Source organism: Rattus rattus, chromosome 2 (genome assembly GCF_011064425.1).
Source record: "Rattus rattus isolate New Zealand chromosome 2, Rrattus_CSIRO_v1, whole genome shotgun sequence".
Classification (NCBI taxonomy): domain Eukaryota; kingdom Metazoa; phylum Chordata; class Mammalia; order Rodentia; family Muridae; genus Rattus; species Rattus rattus.
In genome coordinates, this window is record NC_046155.1 from 98,835,655 (window position 1) to 98,861,985 (window position 26,331).

Sequence of the window (26,331 nt, forward strand, 5' to 3'; positions counted from 1 at the left end):
TTGAAATTCCTTTTCTGGATCCTGTGCCCTTCAGCTTACGTGGCAACCCATGCGGATAACCCACTTCAGATATGGGGACCAGTTGTGTGAACTCTCGCTGGTGAAAAGGCATAATGGCTACTCGCCTCCTCTGGACCTCTCTCGGGCCTAGGGCCACCAGAGGGTGAGCACACAGTCTCTCAGAACTATCAAGGGTGTCTTTTCCGTGATCCGGTATCCATTGGTCCGCTTCTTCCGCCCTTCCCCGGAAGAGTAGGGCTAAGGGCGGGCTCTACACGGAGAGTTCGCCAATGAGAATTGCAGAGGGTTCTGTTCTTCCGTGTGTGTGCGCTCCAGCTGGGTCCGCTTCCTGCGGAGAGAAGAGGGGGAGAACTTACTGCCTACGGACCCCGGCGTTTGGGGCGGAACGCACTCGCACGCTCTTCTGCACCTGCGGGTGAGCACTGCACACGCACCCTTACACTGGATGCAACGCAGGGACCGCGGGAATGCTCCTGAAACTGGGAGAGGTGCTTCAGGGGACCTGGATGCCTGTACTTCTCTGCTTCCCCTTCCTGTCATGCCTTACTAGAAGGCATGGCTAAGCTGTCAGCCATCTATCCTGCCCTTATCTCTAAGCATGGGTCGAACTCATTTCATTCAAGGAATATGGAGGACAACTTGTATTGGACATAGACTGCAGTACTCTTTACTCAGTCTACCTAGTGAATCCTAAAGCGGTTTTCATTCTGTGTGTGTGACCTGTTGACGGTCTCGGTTAGTAAGATGGGTCTCCAGTCAATGTCTGCTTCAAAGCCATTTCCCCTTTTTATTGTGCCTCCATACAGGTGAGGTTTAGAGAGAAGTGCTTAAATCCTCTTGGGACCCACCCCTTGTCCTCGTGATAATAGTCTAACACGGGCTGCAAAGCTTTGCTGATCAATCATTTACTCATTTCTGCCAGTTTTCATTTCCTGCTCTCCTGTTTTTTTCCAGCTACTGAAGTGTTTTATTGTTTTGTGATGCTGAGGATCAAATTTAATGTACTTTTCCACGTTGGACATTTGCTTTACTACCAAACCACATTTTCAGCCCAGTCACCGAACTTGTGATTCCTCTCACGTGTCTACCTCTAGCCAGAAATAGTTTTCCCATGTCTAAGTTATTCATCCTTGAGTTTCATGCTGGAAGTCATTTCCTCTAGAAAGTCTTGACAGATTATCGCTGCCTCGGTGTTTCCAGCTGTCTGCAGTAATGTTGTAAACTCCTTGTTTACTTGCCTAGAGTGTAAACTCCATGAGGTCAGGAGTTGTTTCTAGCCTGGTCTTTCCATGTATACCTTAACATAGTAGCTGGCACATAACACAGTAACCACTTGTTAATAACACAGAAAAGAGGCATTTAGCTCCTTTACATTGCATCATAATAAACTTTTTGCAAAGGTGAACATTGTCTCTATTGACCTTTCCTGAGTCCCCCCTTGCTACATTCTGCAGGGCTCTGAAACAGATGATCTTGGGGAAACAGTCTGAGCAAATATACCTCACAATGGATGTTGCTGACTAAGTGGCCTCATACCCCACAGACTCATCTTTTACCTCAACCTACATGCGCTTCGTGCTACAGCTACACTGAGCTCCTCGGTTCCTCCCACGTGTCAAACCTTTGTGTTCTTGGGTTCTCTTCCAAGTGTTCAACTTTACTCTTCTGAAGGAAAGAAGAAAGGCTGCTTCTTTGTTTGGTGTTTTTGTTTGCTTGTTTTATTTTGAGGTAGATCAGAAATGGCTTCTCCAAAAAGATGGCATTTCATTTAACTTGCATTCCACTAGCAGACTCCATTGAGCTTAGATACTTTTATCTCAATTCATCACACCATTTCGCAGGCCCTTTCTCTGTCAGACCAAGTGCTCGGGGCACCCATGCTAAATCAAGCCTACCATCTGACATTAAAGAACTTAGTCTCCTCAGGGAAACAGGCATATAAGTAGGCCATACAGTGCAGTTTAGACTTAACTGTTATGAACAGGAAAAAATGTATAATCATATCTGTACTTTATTTTTTTATAAATCAATCTTTTCTTTAATATTTATTTATTATGTATACATCATACAGCTTTCTGCTTGCGTGTATGCCTGCAGGTCAGAAGAGGGCATCTCAATACAGATGGTTGTGAGCCACCATGTGCTTGCTGGGGATTGAACTCAGGACCTCTGGAAGAGCAGACAGTGCTCTTAACCTTTGAGCCATCTCTCCAGCACCCCCATATCTGTACTTTAACCTTGTCTGTTGGTATTCTAGGTTCCTCAAGATGTCAACCTCAGTCCCACAAGGCCATAACTGGACCCGACAGGTGAAGAAGGACGATGAGGAAGAAGACCCACTGGACCAGCTGATCACACGCTCTGGCTGTGCTGCCTCCCACTTTGCAGTGCAAGAATGCATGGCCCAGCACCAGGACTGGCGCCAGTGCCAGCCACAGGTTCAGGCTTTCAGGGATTGCATGAGCGCACAGCAGGCAAGACGGCGGGAGGAGCTGCAGAGAAGGAAAGAGCAAGCCAGCGCTCAACACTGAGACCTTAAAACATCACCCTGCAGTGGGCTGGCCGAAATCAGCACCCAGATGTACCTGGGAAGAAGAAACCCTAAGTAACAGACGTGTGCTGCAGGAGGTGTAAAATCTGGGGACAGTCTTTGGGACTATGATTGATAGCCAGACACCATGAGTTTGCACACGGCAGCCACCATGAGCTGTTTTACTCTATGGCCAGATCACACATATCCTCACCTTCCTCGTTCTACCAGTATTTGTATTTACAACAACACTCCCTGCACCCTTCCTCTCAGGGTCTGTGTGCCAAGTACTTTGTAAGTACATTCACAGCTAAAGATAAACGGGTTACCCAATCAGCCTTCATCTTTCAATCACAGATTTGACGCCAGAAGTGTTTCTAAGGCATTGTGTTGGTGATGGGCAATTTGAAGAGTACTGTGACCTTCCTGTTGCTTAGAGACTAGTGTGAGAGCAGAAATAAAGCAACACTCAAAGGCGTGAACTCAGTCTCCAGCAGTGACATAAGCGCCTCCATCTTCACTTCTTCAGTGTAATGGGGTGGAAGGAGCCTTTTTAAAGACAGAATCTGTGTAGCCCAGACTGACCTGCAGCTTACTATATAGCCCAGGAAGACCTTAAACTCAAGAGTCCTCCTGCCTCCACCCCCACGTACTGAGATTACAGGCATGTGCCACCATGCCTGTCGGGGGAACATTTTCTTTTCAGAGTCTGCCCCTCGCCTAACCAGCACAAAGCTTGCCTGACGTTTTGGAAGTGTGTTTGACCTTTGGGCAATAGAGCCGCTATCAACATGTTCCTATTTGTCAGCACTCTGGCAGTGCCGATGCTACCTTCTCTGGGGTTGCTGTGTCCTGCTTATAACAGCAGCAGTTGCTCCCCCCCACTCCGTTTTTTTGAGACAGGGTTTATTTGTGTAGCTCTGGCTGTCCTGGTACTTACTTTGTTCACCAGGCTGGCATTGAACTCACAGAGATCTGCCTGCCTCTGCCTTCTGAGCACTGGGATTAAAGGCACATGCCACCACACCTGGTCCGTTTCTCATTTTTATTCAGGGAAACATCCAAACCTATTTCTGTACGTTCTTGGAAGTCATTTGGGAATGAGAAGGGGGTTGGAAGGTGACCTACTGTAGAACCGTAGGCTGCTTTTTTATCATTAACAAAAAGTTTCAGGCATCTGTATGTTAGCAGTCCAAGTCTGAAATATGGTAGACGCTAAAATCTACTTTGAACTTTGTCTGCTGGAATTTTAGAGAAGAGGGAAAGAATGTAGAGAAGGCATGAGAAGTTTAAGGAACAGTAGAGGCATACTCCAAGCTAAAGACCAAGTGACTAGAGCTGCGTCTCTGGTGGCCCATTCCAGCTTAGAGCTCTGAGTCAAGTCGTGTGCACCGGAAGTGTCAGCAAACATCCCAAAGATGGGCATTGTGTGGTGGCCACGCCTGAAATCCCAGGACTCTGGAGGCAGAGGCAGGCAGATCTCGGTGAGTTTGAGGTCAGCCTGGTCTACATATGAGTTCCAGGACAGCAATAGCTATATAGTGACACCCTATCTTCAAAAATAAAAAGTAAATTAAAAATTCTGAAGGTGAAAAGGGAGTCAGCTGAATGGGACTTTTAAAAATGAAGTACACGTTACTTATTTGTAACATAGGAAGAATTGCCATCTGGAGCAAATGAAAAAATACACCAAAATCAGTAAGAAAAAGTAACTAGGATGTGAACACTGGCTGGGTGTGGAGGCCCTTACCTTCAATCCCAGCATTTGGAGGGCTGAGGCAGGAGGATCACCCATAAGTTTGAAGCTAGCCTGAACTGTGTAGTAATTTCCAGTCTGGCCTGGACTATAAAATGAGATTATTAATAATAAAAAAGAACTAATATGCTCAAAATCATAAGAAAATGGAAACATATACGATATTACAAACAATCAGAAAAACATAGGCTTTAAAAACAAAATGTTAGCTGATCCCACTGGCAAGTGAAGTGACCAGTACTGGTGGAGATAGGAACAGATATTCTTCTCTGTGAAGAGATCACTACGTTTTTGGAGGACAATTTGGTGAGCTCATAAACAACATAAGTATACAAATCTGAATATAGTGACACATGTCTCTAGGTCCAGCATACAGGAAGACAAAAGCAGGGGGATTGGGGTGAAATCTGAGCTATATTGTGAGTTCTAGGACAGCCAGGCCTACAGTGTGAGATCTGATTTCAGGAAAAAAATGAAATATATAAGCTCATTTCATAAGAGATTCTCTACTGAATACATGTTATGAGATGCGTGTGCTTCTGCGTCCTGGCACAGTCACAGTGTAAATTCCATCAGTAAGGGCCACGGTTGCTTTATTTATTCAAATCTATAACAGCACTGTGTCTACATGATTTACAGTGGGGCTATGTCCCATTAAGCTTCCAGGATAAGTGGAAATGCAGTCAAGTAGACATTGTACCGTGAGGTGAGGGGAAGCCACCTTGAGTGCGGAAGTAGAGTGGGAGAGTGAGAGGAGGAGGGAGGGGGTAAAACTGAAGTATAAGCACATGTGGGAACACCTCAATGAAACCCGCCACTCCACAATTACAGCTATTGGGCTTTGCCATTTTTAAACATCTGGACATGAGAGGGGAGACTCCCGGGTTGGAGCCAGCCTGAATAACAGCAAGATCCTGTTTTAGAATGATAAATAATAACAACGAAAGGCTGGGCTGTGGCTCAGTGGAAGGGCAGAACCCTCCATTTGCTCTCCAGCACCACCAGAAAATAACACAGGAGATGGGGAGCGCTGGCTCATACTGTGATCCCAGACTGGGGAGGCTGAGGCAGTCGGACTGCATTTCCGACCTCAAGGAGAGGCTGGGCTACAGAGTGAAGAGCAAGTGAGCGAAATATCTAATTCGCCCAGCCTGCTGAACAGCATAGTCTACCAGCATAGCACACCATGCAGTCAGGTGCTTGCCTTCTTCATCACAGTGACTGATGGGGAGCTAGGACTCATGCCATCCCCAGCATCTCAGAGACCGTACCACCTAGCTAAAGGCGGGGTTCAACAGCTAGAGTATGCTAGGATGTAGCTCTGGGGCTGAGTGTTCACCTGGCAGGCACAAAGGCAAAAATAAAGACATAATAAATAGCTGGGCTTGGTGGCACACACCTTTACTCCCAAGGACGCAGGAGGCAGAGTCGTGGGGTCGCTATGACACAATTTGAGGTTAGCCTGGTCTACATAGTGAGTTCCAGGCCAGCAAGGAGTACATAGCGAGATGAGACCCTGTCTAAAATATATCACTAAATAAAATTTGGAAATAAGATTTTCTATTTTTATTCATTAAAGTAGAAATATCATTAAATAGCCCCATCATCTGTAGGAATCATCCTTATTAGCTTTAAAGTAATAGACCATGGACAAAGCCATATGACATCAGGGAAAGGACATCCTTAGTAAATGGATTGGCTTCCCTGCTGCCTAGGCAGAGTGAGCCAAGTTCCGAGGACTCAGGTTCTAACGGTGAGGTGTCAGCTTACGCTGCTGTAACTAAGTGTACTTTGCCTCACAGTTTTGAAGATTTCAGTTCATGGCAGTTGGTTCCATGGCTTTTGGACCTGTGGCAAGCCAGCACTTTATTACAGGAGCATGTGATAGCGACAGCCAGTTCACCTCGCGGCTGGGGAAGAAGAAAGAGCAAAGGGTCCAAAATCCCATAGGCCCTTTCAAGGGACTTTGGCCCAAAGACATCCCACAAGACTATCTATTAAAGTTTCTGCGATGTCCCAGTAATGCCAGTCTGGCAAAGCCAGCCTTTAACCATGGCCCTTCAGACACTAATCTAGTCAGCACTGGGTGGGACTATATTTGAGTGAACAGGACTTTTACTACTCACACTTGTTTCTTCAACTAAATGGGGGTATTTCCTATTTTCTAGTCTTACTAAGACTAGATGTAGAGCGGATGTAGGTGAGGAAGGGTCTAGTTTAGAGGTAAAGGATTTGTCAGACATCTATGGTGCCATGGTTCAAGCCCCAGCACTGAAAAGGGACGGGGGGAAATGGAGTGAGTAAGCATGGACACGTGACAAAATTCCTGCCGTTCATCAAGTGTGGATAGCTGACAGGCTTTGAGTCCTTAGCTCAGGCAATGAGTATAGAGTGAGTTCTCTGTGGTCTCAAGCCTGTGGCAAATTGTCATCGAACCCTAGTGATGACAGTCATGTTGTGATGCCGAGAAAGCCCGTGTGAATTTTAGAACCTGCTTTCTCTTTTGTGAAAATGAACATATTGTTGCTTGGGGATAGGGCTCACTGAGAAAAGTGCTTGCCGCACACTGATCTGAACCTGAGTTCAGATCTCCAGCCATGAAAAAGCTGGGAGCACAGGTACATTGGTAACCCCAGCTCTGGGGGCAGAGACAGGAGGATTCCTGGAGCTCAGTGGCTAGCCAGGCTAGCTGAATCAGTGAGGTGCAGGCCAGGAGAGACCCTCTCTCACAATTTAAGGTGGAGAGGACTGAGGAAGACAATGGACATCAACCTCTCGCCTCCACATGCATGTGCACACACATTCTAACAGACAGACCACATTGTCTTAGTTAGGGTTTTACTGCTGTGAACAGACACCATAACCAAAGCAACTCTCATAAGGACAACATTTAATTGGAGCTGGCTTAAAGATTTAGAGGTTCAATCTGTTATCAATGTGGAAACATGGCAGTGTCCATGCAGGCATGGTGCAGACAGAGCTGAGAGTTCTAAAACCTCATCTGAAGGCTGCTAGTGGAAGACTGACTTCCATGCAGCTAGGGTGAGTGTTAAGGTCACACCCACAGTGACAGACCTACTCCAACGGGGCTACGCCTCCTAACAATGCCACTCCCTAGCCCAAGCATATACAAACCAACACACACATAGACAAAATATGTACACACACCCTCACAAGCCTCAAAACTACTCAGTGTAAGCCTTCTCTTCAGATTGCTGAAAGTGGATTAACACTGGTAAGGAGCTTGGAAACAGTGACTGACCTCATCACCATGTGCCTGACTGCCCTGACTTCTGTTCTCTCAGCTAACCCTCACACCACTCTGTCTCAGAAAAACAAAGGTCAGATTGAGGATGATCTCCACCTCCGTTTTTTCTAAAGCATGGGCTGCTTTCTGTTCTGTGTTCTTGTGGAAGTATCCAGTATCTGATAAGGTACTTAACACAGCTAAGAACTACAGCAACTTTGCAAATGTTACCTCTGTCAGCCCTTTACAAAAAGAAAAGGAAATTAGGTTAATGAGAGTCTCTCAGAGTGATCTGGATTGGTATGTTTTTCTTCCTATAGTTCTGCTTTCCAAAGCTGAGGTGATTTTAAGAAGTGGTTCACGCCCATCCCTAAGAACTGTACCTACCTGTAGCAGCTGTGGGACATCCTGCAGACAGGTGTGAAGCCAGACATGAACAGAGACTGTCAGAGGAATTTAGAAGCTGCTTTTTTATTTTTCTAAAAAATCATCTATTCCTCACTTGGACCTCAAGATAACTAAATGCAGGACACAAAAGCCTGACATCTCTGCCTCCATTTTGTGTCTGTCTCCTGAGAGACTGCATCAGCATGTGAACCGTTCACAGATCTGTCTAACCCACCTCACCCCCTGCAAGGCTAAAGACACAGGCACGTGCATTGTCTTAAACCTATCACCAAATTTAGTCCTCTTGGGTTCTAGGAACACCAAAGCCCGACAGGACAGGGCACCCCCAACACACACACAGAGCTAAGAGTAATTTCCACAAAGGTGAGGTGAGGCTGCACCCAGGAGCAGAAGTAAATGTCTCCTTCCATACATCTTGGGATCCACACCCATGATCCCAGCACTAGACAGTTGAGGCAAGAGAACTGCCAGGAGTTTGAGGCCATCTTGAGTTGCTTGAGTTGTAGGCCAGCCTGGGGTATAGAGTGAGTTCTGTCTTAATAAGCCCCAATAAATGAGATCATATCAGTAAGTATCAGTGTGTTGCCAAGCAGGGGCTGTGCTGGCCTACACCTTTGATCCCAGCACTTGGGAGGCAGAGGCAGGGGGATCTCTGAGTTTGAAGCCAGCCTGGTCTACAAAGCAATTCTAGAACAGCCAGGGCTACATCCTGTGTAGCTAGAGAAACCCTATCTTAAACAACAAAACAACATAAAACAAAAACACTGTGTCCACTCGAGCAACTAAGACTTTTTAAAAAATTAATATTTATTTTATATGCACAAAAGTTTTGCCAGTGTGTGTGTGTGTGTGTGTGTGTGTGTGTGTGTGTGTGTGTGTGTGCCTGGTGCCTACCAAGGCCAGAAGAGAGCATCAGATTCCTGAACTGGTGTTGCTTATGTTTGAGCCACAGTGTGAGTGCTGGTAACTAAAGCCAGGTCCTCTGCAAAAGCGACAAACGCCTTTAACTGCTGAGCCACCTCTCTAGCCCCAAAGACTTTTTCAGACCACTCTACAGAGCTAGAACTAAGACAAAGATCAAGGAGACCACATTGTGATCAGATCTGCTTATTATACCCCAATTCTTTTATTTAAACCTAAAGCCCATGTCAGTCCCCAGAGTCAAAGCGGTTCCTTTTTCCACTGTACTAAATCACCCCTGCCTTTTCACAGCCATTAGTCTAATTGTCTCACTGGGATGGGTTGCCAAGGCTAGCCTGCTGGAGTTGCCAGAGTTGGGAAATTTTCCCTTAAAATTTTGGTTACAAGGCTTCTTAGCTGGGTGGCCCTCTTTGAGAGGCTTAGGGAAGACTCGTGTGTGTTAGCTCCTCCCTGCAAGGACCTTGTCTGGGGACTCGGCCTTGTACTTGGTAGAAAGATGCACTGTAATGCATTTTGCTAGATAAGTAGGTCCTCTTCCCTTCTACCCACCCTCTGTGAAGTGGCCAGACTGCATCCTTGAGCTGCTGACTTTAGAAACCCAAAGAGAACTGGAGCGAGTCCAAACCGAAATTGTGCACACATCCCCTCTGCAGAAAAAGCAAGGACTCCCTCCTCTGCTGCAGCCAGGCCTTAAGGCTGCAGGCAAATAGGAAACCATCTCCTCCTGCTTAGCAACTATTATTCTAAAGAATTCACTCTTTTTAAATCTGGGCATTATCTGCAGAGGAAAATCCCAGAAATGATCTAAAGAGTGTGAGGATGAGTTATTACAGAGTGCAGTGGCCAAGTGAATCACTCCAGGTTCCGTAGGTCAGAGTGATGTGGGCGTCTGGAATGAATACAGCACAAAGAAATCTAAGCACAGAAGAAACAATCACAAGCCCCGGGCCACTTCTGCCTACAGCATCCAGCAGATCTAGCTCAAATATGCCCAATGCATTCGGGGGCATCACTCCTTCCTCAACTCCACTAGCCCATGGGAGACCAGAGGCTCAGTACTGCAGCAGTTCCCAAACAACCAAACAACACGTTCATTCCCTTTCTCTGTGACTAAAATACAGCATCTCAGATTCACCGCTGGCTCATTCCCAGGCATCCTGAGTGGAAGAGCCAGGCATCTCCAACCAGAGGAAAAGGACTGAGCCTTTACCTAGGGAGACTGCCCATCTGACAGGCATCCTGTCCTCAGAAGTTACTGAGCTACCTAAAGATCCATTTCTAAAAACCCTCGTAATGTGCACGGGACCAGAAGCTGTGGCCTGGAGCAGGCACTTGCTAGAAGGGAAGGAAACCTAACGCTGAGCTCTCGCGAGCTTTGAGTGAATCACCAGCTGCCAACTCCCCCCAAAAGGGAGAGTCCCACCTTATAGACCAGAAGACAAACTGTGTGACGTTGTAATAGCTTACCAAGGAAAACGACTCACAGGGGCCTCAGAGTGATGTAGAAGGCTGGGTACAACATGGGCTCTCTGCTTTAACTTTATAAAGGTTGTCTCAAGGAGGAAGAAGCAGATGTTTTCAACCTGGAGCTAGATGTGTGCTCCATTTGGTTTCATTATATGTGACCCTAAGAGAGTCCGTTTCTCCTCGGCCCTCACTGCAGACCCCAGTGAAACTTGTGACTGTTTCGTAGTCTTGAGGATCTATCGGTCAGACTACCTCCTGTCCCTCTCACCAGACAGAACATTAAGAGCCATTTCCATTTCTCAGAGCAGAGTAACAGAAGCCTTTTGATTCTAGGGGGAGGATACATCATAAACTAGGTCAGTGCCACAAGTGCTCCAAAGTGACAGAATCCAGTCGCTTCCTGCTTAAGAGATAAGCCTGACTCACCCCTCAGCAGTGATGGGAAGGAAGCCTCAGACTGGGAAATGGGACCGAATCCTGCTGCCACTCTGCCAGGAGATGTCCTATGACCTTGGGCAAAGCATGCTCTCTAGGCCCTTAGCCTGCCATTGCTAAGAGTCATGTGGGCTGGCTGGCTGGCTCCTCAGTATTTCAGCTGCACTGTCGTCAGATAACGAAATCCCAAGTCCTACTTCCACACACTGGTAAGTAGGAAGTCTGGGTGACCAGAAGACTCTTTGCCAGGTTCTGAAACGGAGTGTATGTGACACAGCCCATGTGCTATAGGAGCAGAGCAGAGCATGTGTGCATGTGTGTGTGCACATGTACATGGTTATTTACCTGTGAATCTTCTCATTGTTATATACCCCTGACCTTACACTCATTGGCCAGTGTACTGGCTGGTTTTATGTGTCAACTTGACACAAGCTGGAATTATCACAGAAAGGAGACTCACTTGAGGAAATACCTCCATGAGATCCAGCTGTAAGGCATTTTCTCAATTAGTGATCAAGGTAGGGAGGGTCCATTGTGGGTGTTGCCACTCCTGGGCTGGTAGTCCTGGGTTCTATAAGAAAGCAAGCTGAGAAAGCCAGTGGAAGCAATCCACTAAGCAGCACCCTTCCATGGCCTCTGCATCAGTTCCTGCCTCCAAGTTCCTGCCCTGTGTGAGTTCCTGTGTGCAAAAATATAAATGCTGACTGAGACAGCCAGATACTATTACTTTATTTTCCCTGATAGGAACTCGGCAATGAGCAGGTCTACACCCAGGACATCACTCTTCACTTGAGAAGTTCTGCCCGTGCTCATGGCAGAGTTCACGTGGGGAATCCTGACCTGCTGAACATTTGAATTCGGTAATTTTTTCCCCCAAATAGAATCACCATTTTATTTTTTAAAAATTTAGCCTTTATATTACTTTGATTTGTGTGTGCACAGGCATGTGTATACACTTATGCACACTTGTAGGCAAGTGTGTGTCACACACAACACACATGAGGCCACAGGGCAATTTGTGGGAGTTCTCTCTTCTACTGTGAGAATTCAGGTTGACAGGCTTGGCTGCAAGGCCCAGCCCCTACCTCCATAAGAACATTCTAATTAAGGGTAACTACAACTTATACAGCCTACCCTGAGTGGTGTTTTTAGTTTTTTGGTTTTGTTCTGTTTTGAGGTAAAAGTCTTGATGTGTAGCCTTGGCTGGCCTGGAACTGGCAAAATGCTTCTGCAGACACATACAGGCGCCGAGAGACTGGTAAAGGATGACAGCTACTGTGTTCCCTGCACAAGGTCTCGCTCTGTAAGAGGCCATTCTACACAGATGCTCAGAAGCAAGCACACCAGAGTCACCAAGATTAGAGCTTCTCAGAGAAGCAATCCAGCAGCAGCATCTGAGAAATAAGGTGCAAAGGCAAAACCATTCATTCCTACTACAGTGGAGTCTAGGGGCCAGTTCCCAGAAACCCTGACTCAGACTCTGATGAGCAGCTTGAGAAACAATGATTTAGCCAACAATTTGGCAAAGTTTACAAAGGGCAAGACAGTCAGTGTTTATGAACTACTCACTTAGCTCCTGGACTGTAGCACCAGAGTGGGGGAAGGCAACTGGAACAGATAGATGATCAAGGCTCTGTTCCAACAACACTACTGACTAACCGGAAACTGAACCAGACAAGAAGTGGCGGTTACACAGGATTGCGAATATACCACAGGGCACGGAAATGCGCATTTAAACAATGGCTAATGTAAATCATACTATCACACTTTGTTTTGTATGTGTGTGTGGCATTCAGAGGTCAACAAATAACTTCAGGAGTTTATTCTTTCTACCGTGTGAGGAACCAAACTAAGGTCATCAGGCAGCAAACATCACATCCACTGAGCTACCTTTCCAGTCCTGCAGGCATGTATGTATGTATGTATGTATGTATGTATGCATGCATGTATTTATGTAAATGTTTCCATAAAAATGGTGCATGCCTTTAATCCCAGCACTCAGGAAGCAAGTAGATCTCTGTGAGTTCAGGGCCAGTCTGGTCAACAGAGTTGAGTTCGAGGACAGTCAAGGCTATACAGAGAAACCTTGTCTCAAAAAAAAAAAAAAAAAAAGAAATAAAGAATAGGTATATGTAGGATTTGATTCATAGTTTGCTCAGCCCTGACCTAGATCAATTTTTTTTGAACTTGCAATCCTCCTGCTTCAAGCTCCTGGGTGCTGGAATGATACAGGCCATCACACTTAGCAAGCATCTTGTTTGTATGTATGTATGTATGTATGTATGTATGTATGTATGTCATGTGACCCAAGTTGGCCTTGAACTCATTATGTGCCTGTGGATAACCCTGAACTCCTCTCCTCCGCTCTCTCCCAAGTGCTGAGAGTGCAGGTAGGTACTATTACAACTGGTCAAAGCCTTTTCTTTATAAAGAACCCAGACTCAGGAACTTCACCATAGCAACAGGAAATAGACTAATGCAAAGTTACCTTTGATATAACCTCTACTTCACTATAAACCTCCATGCTACAGTATTATTTTAAGAGATGGTTCATATTGGGCACAGTGGCATGCACATTTAACCACAGCATTTGGAGGGTGGAAATTGAGGGAATGGAGGCAGGTGAATTTCTTTGAGTTTGAGGCTACCCTCATCTATATAGCAAGTTCCAAGGCTACAGAGAGACTACACTAGAGATTTTTAGAGAATGAATTCACTCTAACTAAAAAAATATGGTAAAATGAGAAGATGTTTAGACAAAGAGAAACAGAATTCCTTAAAGATACCTGACCACACACACACACACACACACACAGAGTGGCAACAGCAGATGTTTATTAGGTGGAGAACGCCCGACGTCTTGTTGAGGGCAGTGGTAACTTGCAAACACGGCTGTCACAGACACAAGCAGACATTCCCAGTGTGAGCATTCATGCTCCTCCTTAACTCTGATCTTGCAAGAGGAGCTTCTCTGACACCAACAATTCCATGAAGGGCTTACAGCATTTAGTTCAACTTGGCCAACAATTCTTCCAGTTCTTGCCGAGCTTTTAACCTTCCCTTTAAGTCTTCTTCAGTGTGCTGGAACAAGGAAAGAAAACAAATGGCGGTCACCACAGAGCTTTTATTTCCCATACACACGCATATTCAAAGCACCGGCAGCTCCACAGGGGTCATTCACAGGCAGCCCTTTCTCAGTGAGCATGTAGCATGGCAGACTTGAATCGGGCACTAGGAGTCAAGGCTGAACCACACTTCCTCTTAGTGAGCTGAGACAGACATGTAAACAACCAATGTCAGGATGCTAGAAATATCACAACGGAAGTTTTCTGATTATTTTTAATCATGGTGGTGACCAGGGCCATCCACATACAAGGTTAAACACTACCACTGAGCCATACAGTCTAGGAACTTGGTTTTTGTTTTGTTTTATTAGATTACATTAATTTTTGTTGTACATGTACCCACATGGGAAGTCAGAGGGCAACATTTGGGGGTCAGTTCTCTCCTTTTACCATGTTGTCCTGGGAACTGACCTCAAGCTATCAGGTTTGTGAAGTACCTCAGTCTTACTGTTTCTGCCTGCTGAGAGCTGGGATGACATGTAGTACTTTTAGCAGGAGCAGCACATCCTTACCCTAGCCCAGATCTCTGTGGTAACTAGCAGATGGGCAAGGACAGAACGAGAGGAGCTGGATGAGATGATGACACAGGCTAACACGACCTAGTGGAACGGTATCCTAAGAAGGATTGCCATGGCAACGAGACCTGACTGACACTCAGTATTTAGCCTAATGTTCATTTCTGTAGGTTTCCCATTCTTCACCAGGCACATTCAATGGAGCTCCAATCATCCCCCAGTGGTGTACAAGTTGTCAAAGGTAAGGCAGCTCTGAGGACTCGTGCTCTGGTGCAGTACTGAACTTATAATCTGAGACCATGCTTCTGTTTTACAGCCACCTGAAGGGAGGGGATCTGACGGTCGTGGCTTATGTTACAAGTCTGTGACGGAGGCCAGCTCCTGTGGTACACATGACAACATCCCTGACACCTCAGAGGCCTCAGAGTAAATGGTCACCCCACCGCCAGGCTGCACACCTCTCTTGATAGCAGCTAGGCTGGAATACACATTTCTCTGTTGTTCCAGAAGTCCTCATTTTGAGCATGCACAGGCCACCAGGGGGCCTCTTCCCACACCGGCACCTACCTCCCTCACTGACAATCTGACTCCTTCTGGAAGATTGCTTTGGAGTATTTCCAGGAAAATCTCAGCAAATGTAGCGCTCAGACCGCTGATCTGCAAATGAAGAGAGCTGTCTAAGAGAGTGTGCTGAAGGCTGTAACTGGCAAGCAGGGCTTGGCCTTCCTTGCAACTCCAGTGGGAAAGGGGCTGACACTCAGCTGGCTTCTGAGCTCAGTCCCCGCAGGTGTCTCTGGCTGTTTGTAAAGGTGTCTGTTTGCTGAGACAGGCATGGCCAGTGTTTCTGTAGGCAGCGGATGTCACAATCAGACCAATACTGATTTTCTGATGCAATTCAGGTTTGCCACCCTGGCCAGGTGCTGCTGTGTTAGAGGACTTTTATTCACCTGACGTAACTATTGTCTCCAACTTACTGCCTCAGTCGGCTAACTAACCTAGGCCTAGTCCTGGAAGCTCCTTCTCACTTTCTGGCTTGTTCCCTTTGCAACCTGTCTCTGAAATACCATCCCGGTAAAACTCCATCCTTTTCCCCTCTCTGCACTTCTCTATAAGCAGCCTCCTTCCCTCTCTCCTGTGATAGTTGGGCAGATCCTATTCTGTCAAATCTTTCTCTGATTCGTCACTTTGTCTGCCACTCAAATAGACATCACTTTCAAACATGGTGCTTCCTTTTCTACAAACTAACCTTACCTTTACTGTTTGGGATTAAAGGTGTGCACTAAGAATGTGTCTGAATTCCGGCCAGAGGGATTAAAGGTGTGCACTAAGAATGTGTCTGAATTCCGGCCAGAGGGATTAAAAGTGTGTGCTAAGGGCTGAGCCACACAGCCAGAACCATTTTTCTTTTAGTAAATCTCTGGGTTCACAGTGTGATCAAATATCCTGCGACACTGGTGTCGGCTTTGTCTGGAGAATCCGGAGGTGAGTCAGGTGTGTGGTGGAAAGGCACGCAGAGCACTACGAGGACCCACAGGAGAAATAACCACTTACGATGGGGAATGCCTGGGTGAAGTCTTGAAGGAAAGGGGGATTAAATGGGAGAATCAGACAGAGCACTGACAGTTTTCAGGGCTGAGGGAGCAGCAGTCAGTAAAATGTGAATCACATAACTGCATTAGAAAGTCCAGACAAATTCTGCAGCTGGAGTGAAAGGGACATCAAGGAGCAGCAGGAGGGGACGCACAGTGACATGAGAGCTACACAAGTCAGAGCTACTACCTGGGTGGGATGCATTATAAGAAAACTGATAGGTAAAGATTTAAAATTTCAGAGTACTTCAGTCATTTTAAAATTAGCATATTTAGATTTAGATGTTCCTCTGTCTACACTCTTACTACCTTGCTGAGAAGATTCTTCAGTGGACTAAAGGGGAATACAATGGAAGTGTAAATAAAATTCCACACAACGGAATATTACTTGGCCATAAAAATGAATGAGGTGCCAATCATGCTACAATATGAACGAACCTTGAAAACACACCAAGAGAAGCCAGATGCAAAAGGCATTTTAATGTGGGGCTTCTGGTTTATTTATGTAAGATAGCCTAGGCTAGCCTCAAAGTCACAACAATCCTCCTGCTTCGGCCTCCTAACTACTCAGATTACAAGCATGTGCTATCATACCATGCTTTATTAGAAGGCAACAAATTGTATAATTCTGCTAATACCAAATACAATAAATCCAGAGAAAGAAAGTAGATCCATGGTTGCCAGGGGCTTAGAAAGAGGAGCAACTACTGACTGACACAGGGCCTATCTCTGAGGTAATGAAAATTTTCTCTAACTGACTAGTAATGGTTGCATAACTGAATATACAAAAACCCATTGAGTGTATACTTTCAATGAGTAAACTGCAAGGCATGTGACTCCAGCAGTGAAGTTAAAAGGCAGCAGGTGATTCAGAGCTGCTGGGCTCCTAACAACTCTGGGCACCTCTGTCATGATGTGGCTTGACCTTCCTATCTCTGCAGAGAAGAAAAGGAAGACATTACAGCTAAAGAAAGCAAGAAAAGCAAATGGTCACATTGGGATGAGTATGGTGGAAAAATATGGGTCTTAAAGACTTCTACTTGGCAGAAGGTAAGGAATCTGATCAATGAACGAAGACAAAGAAGGATCAAGTACTAGGCTCAAAGGATTACAGATAAAGAGGGAAGCTGTTCCCTGAGAAATCAGTTTTCCCTGCAGAGAGGTCAGGGTGTACATCGTGGAGCAGCCAACAAAGTCATTACACAACTGGATCTGTGTGTGTGTTACTGCTGTACAAGGGAGCTTGGGGAATGGATGTGATTTCTCTTTTCTTTTTTTAAGATTTATTTATTTAATGTATGTGAGTACACTGTTTCAGACTCATCAGAGGAGGGCATCAGATCCCATTACAGATGGTTGTGAGCCACCATGTGGTTGCTGGGAATTGAACTCAGGACCTCTGGAAGAGCAGTCAGTGCTCTTAACTACTGAGGCATCTCTCCAGTCTTGGATGTGATTTCATAACAGGAGAGTTAGAGGAGTCAAGAGCCCAGCTCTAGAGTGTAGACATCATATAAGGGAAAGGTTTTCAACTTGTGGGTCGACGAGCCCCCTTTGGGAGGCAAATGATTCTTTCACAGGGGTCACCTAAGACCACTGGAAAACATAGATATTTACACTATAGTTCATAACAAAATTACAGTTTTGAAATAATTATGAAGATAACCTTCTGTTTGGGGGGTCACCACAACACGAGGAACTGTATTAGAGTCACAGCATCAGGAAGGCTGAGAAGCACTGATTTAAGAGAAGACAAAAGTAAGAAAAGAATGACAGATGGGAAAAGATGGAGGGAGGGAACCAGAGGAGCAAAAGCACTTGGGGACCCCGAGTGCCTACCTGCACCACTCGCTCATGGGTGGTAAGGACTGAGTCTAGGACCATTTTGTTGCCTTGGTCTGGTAGCCGCATCACTTCCATGGTCTTGGTGGGCATCGCATAACTGCAGAAGAAGAGTTAGCTGTTCAGAATGTCCACTCAAGCCAGCAGCACCCCATCAACCAGGCTCATCAGTGAGCGCAACCACTACTCCATGAGGATGCTTACCTGTAGCCAGTGTTAAGTAAGCGGACATCCTTTACTTCCTCCAGACGACTCTAAACTCTGAGGGGACACACTGTGTCCAATGCCTATGTCCCCAGTCACACTTGCCTGACACAATGCCCCAGTATAACCTGGTGAAATACCTATCTGCTGCTACTATAAAAGAGCCAGTTCCAAAGGAACCCAGCCCAGCACCTAGGTATACTTTGGAGGCAAGCCTTGGTCTCTGTACTTTCTCTGGAGAAAGAAGGGGACATACCCAACAGTTCTGGAAGTTTCTTTCAAGGTCAGCACTAGTAACATTCCAGACCAGGCATTTCTCACTGTGGAGACTGGTCTACAATCCTGCCTGGATCCACTGAATGTCTCGAGGACCCCTCCAGCAGGACAGAATGACTGCAGTCACCTAGTTGGGAATCACTACTGCCAAGTCTGTGCTCACTCTATCAGCTTCTATAGACCAAGTTCTACAGGGAAAAGAGCAGTGTGTTCGGAGGCTCCGATTTATCAGCAGTGTGTGCTTTGGTAAGACACTCTCCCTCTGAGCTTCACATGTAATGAAATTCCAATCTGAGCCTCTGTGAGTGCACTGAGAATCAGATGTGGTAGTAAAAATAAACTAACGTCTAAGCAGAAAGTATGGTATTAATGCTGTATTCATCTCACCAAAAAACAGTTCATCAATTAAAGAGAATGGAATACTAATAATGACAATAGAACCCCTGATTTCCTCCATCCCACTTTCATCAAATGGTCTCTACGGATGGACCTCTACAGAAGGATGCTTAGTTTGATGGAAATCGGAACAGAAACCTGATGGTCCCAGATTTAAATCCCAGCCCTGCCCTTCCCCCCTGCCTGACTCCTAGGTCAATCCAGGCCTCTTTCTGTGTGTCTGTTTCTTTGGTTAGGGAGCAAGAAGAACATGGCCTTGTCCTAGGTTTGCAGCAATTTGCCTGTCACACTACACCATCAAATGCCAATTCCTTTGCCCTGATAAATGTTTGTGAATTCCTGAGTACTGTGGACTCCTTCAGGTACCTGCTCCAAACCCCCAGCAAATCTCTGATTGCCTCTTTCCAAATATAGTAATAAATCCATAATATTATAAAGTGGGGACACAATCATAGTTTATTATGAAAGGTCAAATAGAATAATTATGTAAAAGTTGTTCAAAGTAGAAAGTATGAGAAGTTACATATCCCTCTGAGCAATCTGCAGGAAAGACTGACTGACTAGAATGGGAACTGCCCATTTGTACCACTAATCATGCGTTTTACATTTCAATGCTTACTTTCAGTACAACTTCATTGATTTATTCATTAAAAATTATAAGCCTGTAAGATAGCTCTGTGGATAAAGGTACCAGGCACCATGCTTGACAATCTCTGGGACCTATATGGTGGAAAGAGAATTGACTCCCACAGCTGTCCTCTGACCTCTAGCTGTTCTGTGCACATGCACACATGTGCACACATACACATAAATAAATGTAACCATAAAAAATTATTAATAGCCTGCTCTGCCCTAGGCATTCTAGGAACAAATGTCAAATATTTTAGAGAAAAGGGGGTTCAGGGATGGCTTCATGGTGAATTAGTGATTTAACAAGACATAAAAAATGTACTTCCAATGCTGGAGAAATGGTTTAGCACTTAGGAGCACTAGCTGTTCTTCCGGGGAACCCAGGTTTGAGTCCCAGCATCTGAATGGCAACTCATAATCACGTGTAGCTCCAATTTCAGGAGGTCTAATGTCCTCTCTGGCCTTACCAGGCACCAGGCATGCATGTGGTTCACATACAGGTAAAACAGCCATACATATAAAATAAAATAATTTTTAAAAATGTACTTAGGAACCAGGCAGTGGTGGCACATGACTTAAATCCTAGGGTTACACAGAGAAACTCTGTCTCAAAAAACCATAAACAAGCAAACAAATAAATTAAGGTAGAGACCAATTGAGGAAGACATCTGGCCTTCACACACACACACACACACACACACACACACACACACACACACACACACACACACACACACACACTTCTAATACCAGCAAGTATTGATAACACTGAGAAAAGCAGTCTTTTCAAAGCAGCATAAGCCTGTAAGTGGTTAGAGCACAGGCCATTTTTGTTCACTCATCTGCATTCTCTGCACTTTCCAGTTTTCCTGCAAAGAATAAGAGCTAATCAAACAGCGGAAACACAAAAGGGAAAGGGGAAAAGAAATATTTGAAGAGTCAACCCAGTTGACAGTGTTCTCTTTAGACTACAAATAAGGCTCTGGGCTCCAGCCCTAGCCTGGTAAACGCCAGGGAAAGCTGGGGAGGAAGCCTGCCTAGCATGTATAAGGTCTCACATTCAATGCTTGGTGCTGCCAAAACAAAACCAAAAATATCCAGAAACGTGACAAAGCTATACTTCAAAAGAATGCTTTTTTGAAAGTGGGTTTTTTAAGAGGTAGAAAGGGTGACATCAGAGCTAGTGATGGTCACAGGTACTCCCTCTCTCCATGGAACACAGGCTGGTCAGCCTCAGGCCTGAACGCTGCTCTGCAAGAATGTCACTCCATCCCCCTAGGCAGCTGCTTAGTAAGGGAAGAGGCAAATCAGGAGAGGCCTCTCTCCGCTCTGCTGCAGGAGCGCAGCTGCGCATTCCAGACCATGTGCAGAACAAAAGCTGGTGAGCGGCTCTTGCAGCCCAATTCCAACTCAAGGTCACAGTCAGTATCTTCATACCTCCATTCCCACTCCAGAGGAAAAACTAAGTGAAAACCACGAGAAAACAAATCCATCTCTGAAAGGCTGGGCAACGTGACCGTGTAGTTGGAAAAGCTCAGCCGAGCAGTGCAGTGACTGGGTGAAAACAAACAGCTCTTTATGCTGAGCTATTTGCAGCCAAGAGCCAAGAGAGAAGCAGAAACCAGTGTGCCATTCATCCTGCTGTTCTAGGAAGCATGGCCATGGGGGCTGGAGCACAATCTAAATCACCATTTCCTCCGTGCCTAGAATGTACTGCAGACTATGCCAGGTCGAGAGGTGGGCCACTAAAGAAGACAGAAGCAGCTCCTGCCTTATAGAATTTAACATAATACAGAACATAATCTGAAAATCAGAGTCAAATAAGCCTATGGATAAAAATTCATGTAATGAAAGGGAATATGTATACCCTTTATTTCTCCTGAATAGATTACAGAAGGATTTAACCTAATAAGGTTTCTTGAAGAAGTAATAAACAAGAAGACACCTAAGAAAAAGTTGGGGCTGGATTGAAGTTGGTAGAGTACTTGCCTAACAAGCAGGAAGCCTGGGGTTCAATCCCTAGCCCAGAATTAACTAAACCATGAGGGCATGAACCATTAATCCCAGTACCTGGAGAGGAAGCAGAGGAATCAGCCTCAGCTACATAGTGAGTGCAAATCTAGCCTGGGCTACATGAAACCCAATCTCAAAATAAAGAGAAGAAGAAAGGAAACGAGTGTGTGTGTTTGGGGAGGAGGAGGGAATGAAAAGAGAGAAAGGAAAGGAAAAAGGTGAGGGGTTGGGAGAGGCAGAAGAATAATCCATACTCTGCAGACTTAGACAAGCAAAAGTAGAAGTAGAAATTAAACACTGACACAGAGTGGAGGGAAAGGAAGGATGAGTTAACATGGAGCACCTAGCAACCCAGATTTCAGCTCTCCTAAGGGTGAGAAGCAATGGAGCAGGAAGGGAATGAGAGGCTTTATAAGCAGGAAGTACACGGTCATTTTCTCCTTCCGGAAATCTTCAACCAAACACTACATGAAGACTGAGAACCAGACAGGAGAAAAGGGTTCAAATCTAGGACTGTGGATTAGCTTCAATCGCCTCATGATTAACTGTGTGTGTGCAAGTGTGCACATGTTTGTCTGTGTGCACGTGGAGGTCAGAGAACAACCCTTGGGTGCTGCTCCTCAGGTGCTCTTGCTGGCCTGGAACTCCCCAAGCAGGGTAGCCCAGTGAGCCCCAGAGATTTTCCTACCTCTGCCTTCCTAGCACTGGGAACACAAGCACACAATACCACACAGTCGCTTATGTGTGGTTCTGTGACTCATACTCAGGGCTTGTTAAACGCCTTACTGACTGAGCAATCTTCTGACTGAGCAATCTCCCTAGCCCTGTTGTACTAACAGTAACAGCTGAGCCAGGTATGACGACACACATCCCAGCGTTCAGGGAAGTGGAGGCAGGAGGATCGTGAGTTTAAGGCTAGTTTGGGGAATACAGCAAGGCCTAGGACAGAGAGGTCTAAATAGTGAAACACAAGTTTATTACGTACATGTACATATAGATGTGAGGCACAGTTCTTTGTGCTTTAAGTACATTTCCTCCCCTAATTTTCATTATAGGCCTCTTGAGTAGCTACTTCTTACTAACTCTACTTTATACATGAGGAAACCAAGACACCAAGATCAGGTAAATGGTCTACTATCACACGGTAAGAATATAGCAGAGGGGCTGGCAAGATGGCTCAGTGGTTAAGAGCACTGGCTGCTCTTTCAAGGATCCAGGTTCAATTCTCAGCACTCACATGGCAACTCACAAATGTCCATAGGTTCTAAAGGATGTGATACTCTCATATAGACATACACGCAGGTAGAATACCGATATACATAAAATAAAAATAAATCAATCATAAAAGATTATTTTAAGAAAAGAATATAGCAGAGAGGGAGTTAAATGCTCCCTTCCCATGACAACCTCAAGGTCTGGATCCAGACACCAGAGACAAGGGCTTTGCATATAATTTAAATAATATGTGGAACAATTGTTCGGCTTGTTCAGACTGGCCAACAGCAAGTTCAGTAAGTGTTTCTTCTTTTCTGCATTCTCTCAAGTACAATCTAACTTGGTTGTTTGTTTCTTTTGGTTTGATTTTTTTTGAGAAATTCCATGTAGCCCAGTCTTCCTTTAACTCCTGATGTCTCCTGCCTCATCTCCCAGATGCTGGGATTATAAATACTCACTACCACACTCAGCCAGACGAAGCTGAGGGGAATTAAGATAAAAGAGTTGGCTGGTTTTCCGTGTTGTCCAGGCCGGCTTGAACCTCCAGGCTCAATAAACCCTCCTGCCTTAGCCTCCAGAGTACAGACCTACAGTCTGGTGCACTTCATTGTTATTTTTTGCTTGTTTGTTTTATTTTTCGAGAAGGGAGAGTAAAGTTATTTACTTTCACACAAAACATGTGGCTCTTAACAGTGTAATTGTGTCAACTCTGCTTCAATTTATGTGTTTGGGTGTTTTGCCTGTATGTACCTATGTACACCACGTGTGTGAGGGGTGTGTGTGTGTGTGTGTGTGTGTGTGTGTGTGTGTGTGTGTGTGTGTAGTCCAGGAGAGGGTGTCAGATCACCTGGAACTGGAGTTACAGAGGTTGTGAGCTGCCTTATGGGTGCTGGGAATTGAACCTGGGTCCTTTGGAAGAGCAGCCCATACTCTTAATCATTGAGACATCTCTTTAGCCTACTTCTGGGTTTCTTAAAGCTGCATCTTTAAAAAGTATAACCTGGTGGGAAAGACATTTAACGCCTCTTTGTCACCCAAACTCTGAGAAGGTATCCCTAACCTGTGGGTGTAGACAAAACTTCCTCAGTAGAAATCACACTATGATGCTTACGGTATTTACAGCATGCCAGTGTCCGTGGTACACACTGTCATGTGCTATCTACTGAATTCTCAGACACTCTGTCACCTCCTCATACAGATAGACAAACAGGTTCGGCATTCTCAGGGTTATCTTGCTAAAAACTGACAGAGTCTGCTGTTTGATTCCAAAGACTATATCCTCACTTGTCGCTCCAAAGGCAAGGTATCTATCAGTGAGCCAACTGTCATTAATCCATGAAAAGAGGTGCCCACTTACTACACCATGACTTAACTGAGCCAGACTCTTTTCTTTAATAGCTAAGACTTACCTGATGAAAGAAACAGTGTTAATTTTGTACACACACACGTTCTCCTGTGCAAGTGTGCCCTGTGTGTGAGTACACTGGTCTGTATGGGCGGATCTGGAAGCCAGAGGCCAAGGTCAGATATCTTCCTCTGTCACTCTCCAACATATTTTTTTGAGACAGGGTCTCCGATCAGTTTATCAGTGCCCACCTCCCTGTGCTGAGATTACAGGTGTGTGCCACCACACATGGTGCACTGTAGGGCAAGCACTTTACCTACTGAGCCATCTCCCCAGTCTGAAGCAAAGTATTGTATTGACGATTATGAAATTTCTTTTAGTGTGTATGCATGTACACATATGTATGTGTATGCTTCCTGATAGCACTATAGGATCTTTTCAGCTAGCTGGAGTTAGAATTATTGCAAACACTAACCATTGTGTGCAACAGTCAGAATGTCTAATGCAGAGCCCACAACATGGGGGCAAAAATAATTCTGCAATGGTGCTGTATTAATTAGAAGCACTTTCCCTAAATTTTAGAAATTATGTTGCACACAACTGGACTGCACAATCCTATTCAAGACCCTGTCATTCTTCAACAATGACTGAATGCTTCTCATGTGGCAGGCTTGTCCTAGGTGGTAAAAAACAAAGAACAGAGTCCCCATCTACAAGGAACACAGTCAGGGAGGGAAACTGATGGATAAACAGAGTGCGGGGGACATGGCAGAGATGTGTGCTGAGAGCCGGAGAGCATCCTGTCCTCAGAGCACCAGAAAAGCTAGAGCCTGTGTCAGGCTTCAGAGAATGAAGGTGCTGTTGCCGCCGAGAGCTAAGTCACAACTTACTGCCCGAAGGGCAGGTTTAACAGCTGCACTCTACATTATGAAGCTGAAAAGTGAAAAGTTCAAATTTGGCTTAAGGACTTAAAGACCTAATATAATGGAAAATATGGAAATCAGATAAAACTAATATGTAATTCTGGGAACTTCCCAGTTCTGTGACTTCAGTCTTCCAGATCTTTGGTTTCCTGGTCTGTAAAATGGGAATATGCTAATATCAAAAAGAAATGATTATTTTTTATGTCCACATGCTATGCATCTACTTATGATCTTGCTATAACGACGAACTACTTAAGCTGTTATTCACCCTTTAAAAAAATCATCTCGCTTAAAAATTAATTTTAAGAAGGGATGTGAGATGTAGAAGCATACGTAACTCGTGCTCTGCCGGTGCGGGAGGAAGTGTACAGCCACTGGTAAGAAGTTTGCAGAGTCTCCTACACATTCTAACATGGACCATACTTACCATTTGACCATAAATCACGGTCTTACTTAGAAATTAAAACTTGGACTTACACCTACTTGCTGTGGCTTTATTCATAATTGCCAAAAGTTAGAAGCACAAAATCCTTCGATTGGCAGATGGGAACTGAAGCTCATTCTTTTAATGAAATTCTACTGAGCAACACAAAGAGCAAAGTGTTCGATGCAGACAAATATGTGTAAATTTTGACTATATTATTCTAAGTGAAGAAAGCCATATTCAAAAGGAACGTGTATTTTTCACTTATATGGCATTCTGAAAGAGACAAAAACTATAGGGAAGGGGAAAGGGGATAGATTAAAAGGTAGCAAGGACTTGTGGGAAAGGAGTTGAGTGCAGAAGCAGAGAACCCAGGATGACTGAAGTGTTCTGTATCGTGATTATAACTGAATTGATTCTGTTGTGTCCTCTAGTTGCAGTCCACAGAACATTTTCACTGAAGGTAAATGATGACACAGAAAGTCTACCTTTACGTCATGATCACTGATGAAAACCCGGATCAGCAGTCACAAATAGACGGCAAGTTAAAAATAAACACAATGAAAACAAAATCATGTCATGAATCCTAGCAAGACAGCAGTGCTCGCCCAAGATTCCAAGCTTGACATCCCCCTGTTGCAAAGATTAGGAAGAGCTAGATTAGAGTTCAGGTCACACTAGTCACTCTGGCAATGTCTTCTTAGAGTAATGGAGTTGAACTTAAAAGGGAAGCCATTTCTCATCAAGTGACTTAATGCTATTAAGGCCAACCACAGGACATGTAAGCCGTCAGAAACTCTGAGATAAGACATGAAAGGAAGCAGCCCCAGAACAGACACTAAATGCCAGTTCTCTTCTCCTACAGTCTTCTAGCAGATTCAAAGAAGGCATGAGAAGGAGAGAAGGCAAAAATGCCCAAATCAATGGAAAAAAGTGTTATGACTCTAATTCCTCCCAAGTGATCTACAGGCCCCCACACATAATCTCAAAAAATCCCAGTAGGCTTTTCTATAGACATCAACAAGTTAATAAACAAATTTAATGGAAAA

The 26,331-nt window shown here is 45.0% G+C and overlaps 2 protein-coding genes across 4 annotated transcripts in view; one reads left to right on the forward strand and one right to left on the reverse strand.

Moving 5' to 3' along the window:
- Positions 1-329: 329 nt before the first annotated feature.
- LOC116891742 (cytochrome c oxidase assembly factor 4 homolog, mitochondrial) lies at positions 330-3,575 on the forward strand. 2 transcript variants are annotated; one of them, XM_032893050.1, is made up of 2 exons: positions 330-436; positions 2,279-3,575. In XM_032893050.1, exon 2 carries the CDS (start codon positions 2,289-2,291, stop codon positions 2,550-2,552), a length of 264 nt encoding a protein of 87 aa, XP_032748941.1. In that variant the 5' UTR covers positions 330-436; positions 2,279-2,288; the 3' UTR covers positions 2,553-3,575. The 2 variants fall into 2 exon arrangements, with proteins under 2 accessions (XP_032748941.1, XP_032748940.1); XM_032893049.1 differs by having other exon boundaries at positions 330-827; positions 2,279-3,047.
- A 10,021-nt stretch (positions 3,576-13,596) lies between these two features.
- The window catches only part of Mrpl48 (mitochondrial ribosomal protein L48), a 41,381-nt gene continuing 28,646 nt past the window's right edge, over positions 13,597-26,331 (reverse strand). For both annotated transcript variants that reach the window (XM_032893051.1, XM_032893052.1), the window contains 3 exons: positions 17,854-17,956; positions 14,993-15,082; positions 13,597-13,866 (listed from right to left, as the gene is read on the reverse strand). In XM_032893051.1, coding sequence (XP_032748942.1) covers positions 13,792-13,866; positions 14,993-15,082; positions 17,854-17,956 — 268 coding nt within the window. In that variant the 3' untranslated portion in view covers positions 13,597-13,791. The remainder of the gene's footprint in view (positions 13,867-14,992; positions 15,083-17,853; positions 17,957-26,331) is intronic.

Excerpts from the sequence above, each read along its gene's own strand:
- LOC116891742 (XM_032893049.1), top strand. The coding sequence starts at position 766 with ATGGGTCTCCAGTCAATGTCTGCTTCAAAGCCATTTCCCCTTTTTATT. Across the intron at positions 828-2,278 it reads TTTATTGTGCCTCCATACAG|GTTCCTCAAGATGTCAACCT; the intron begins GTGAGGTTTAGA and ends TTGGTATTCTAG.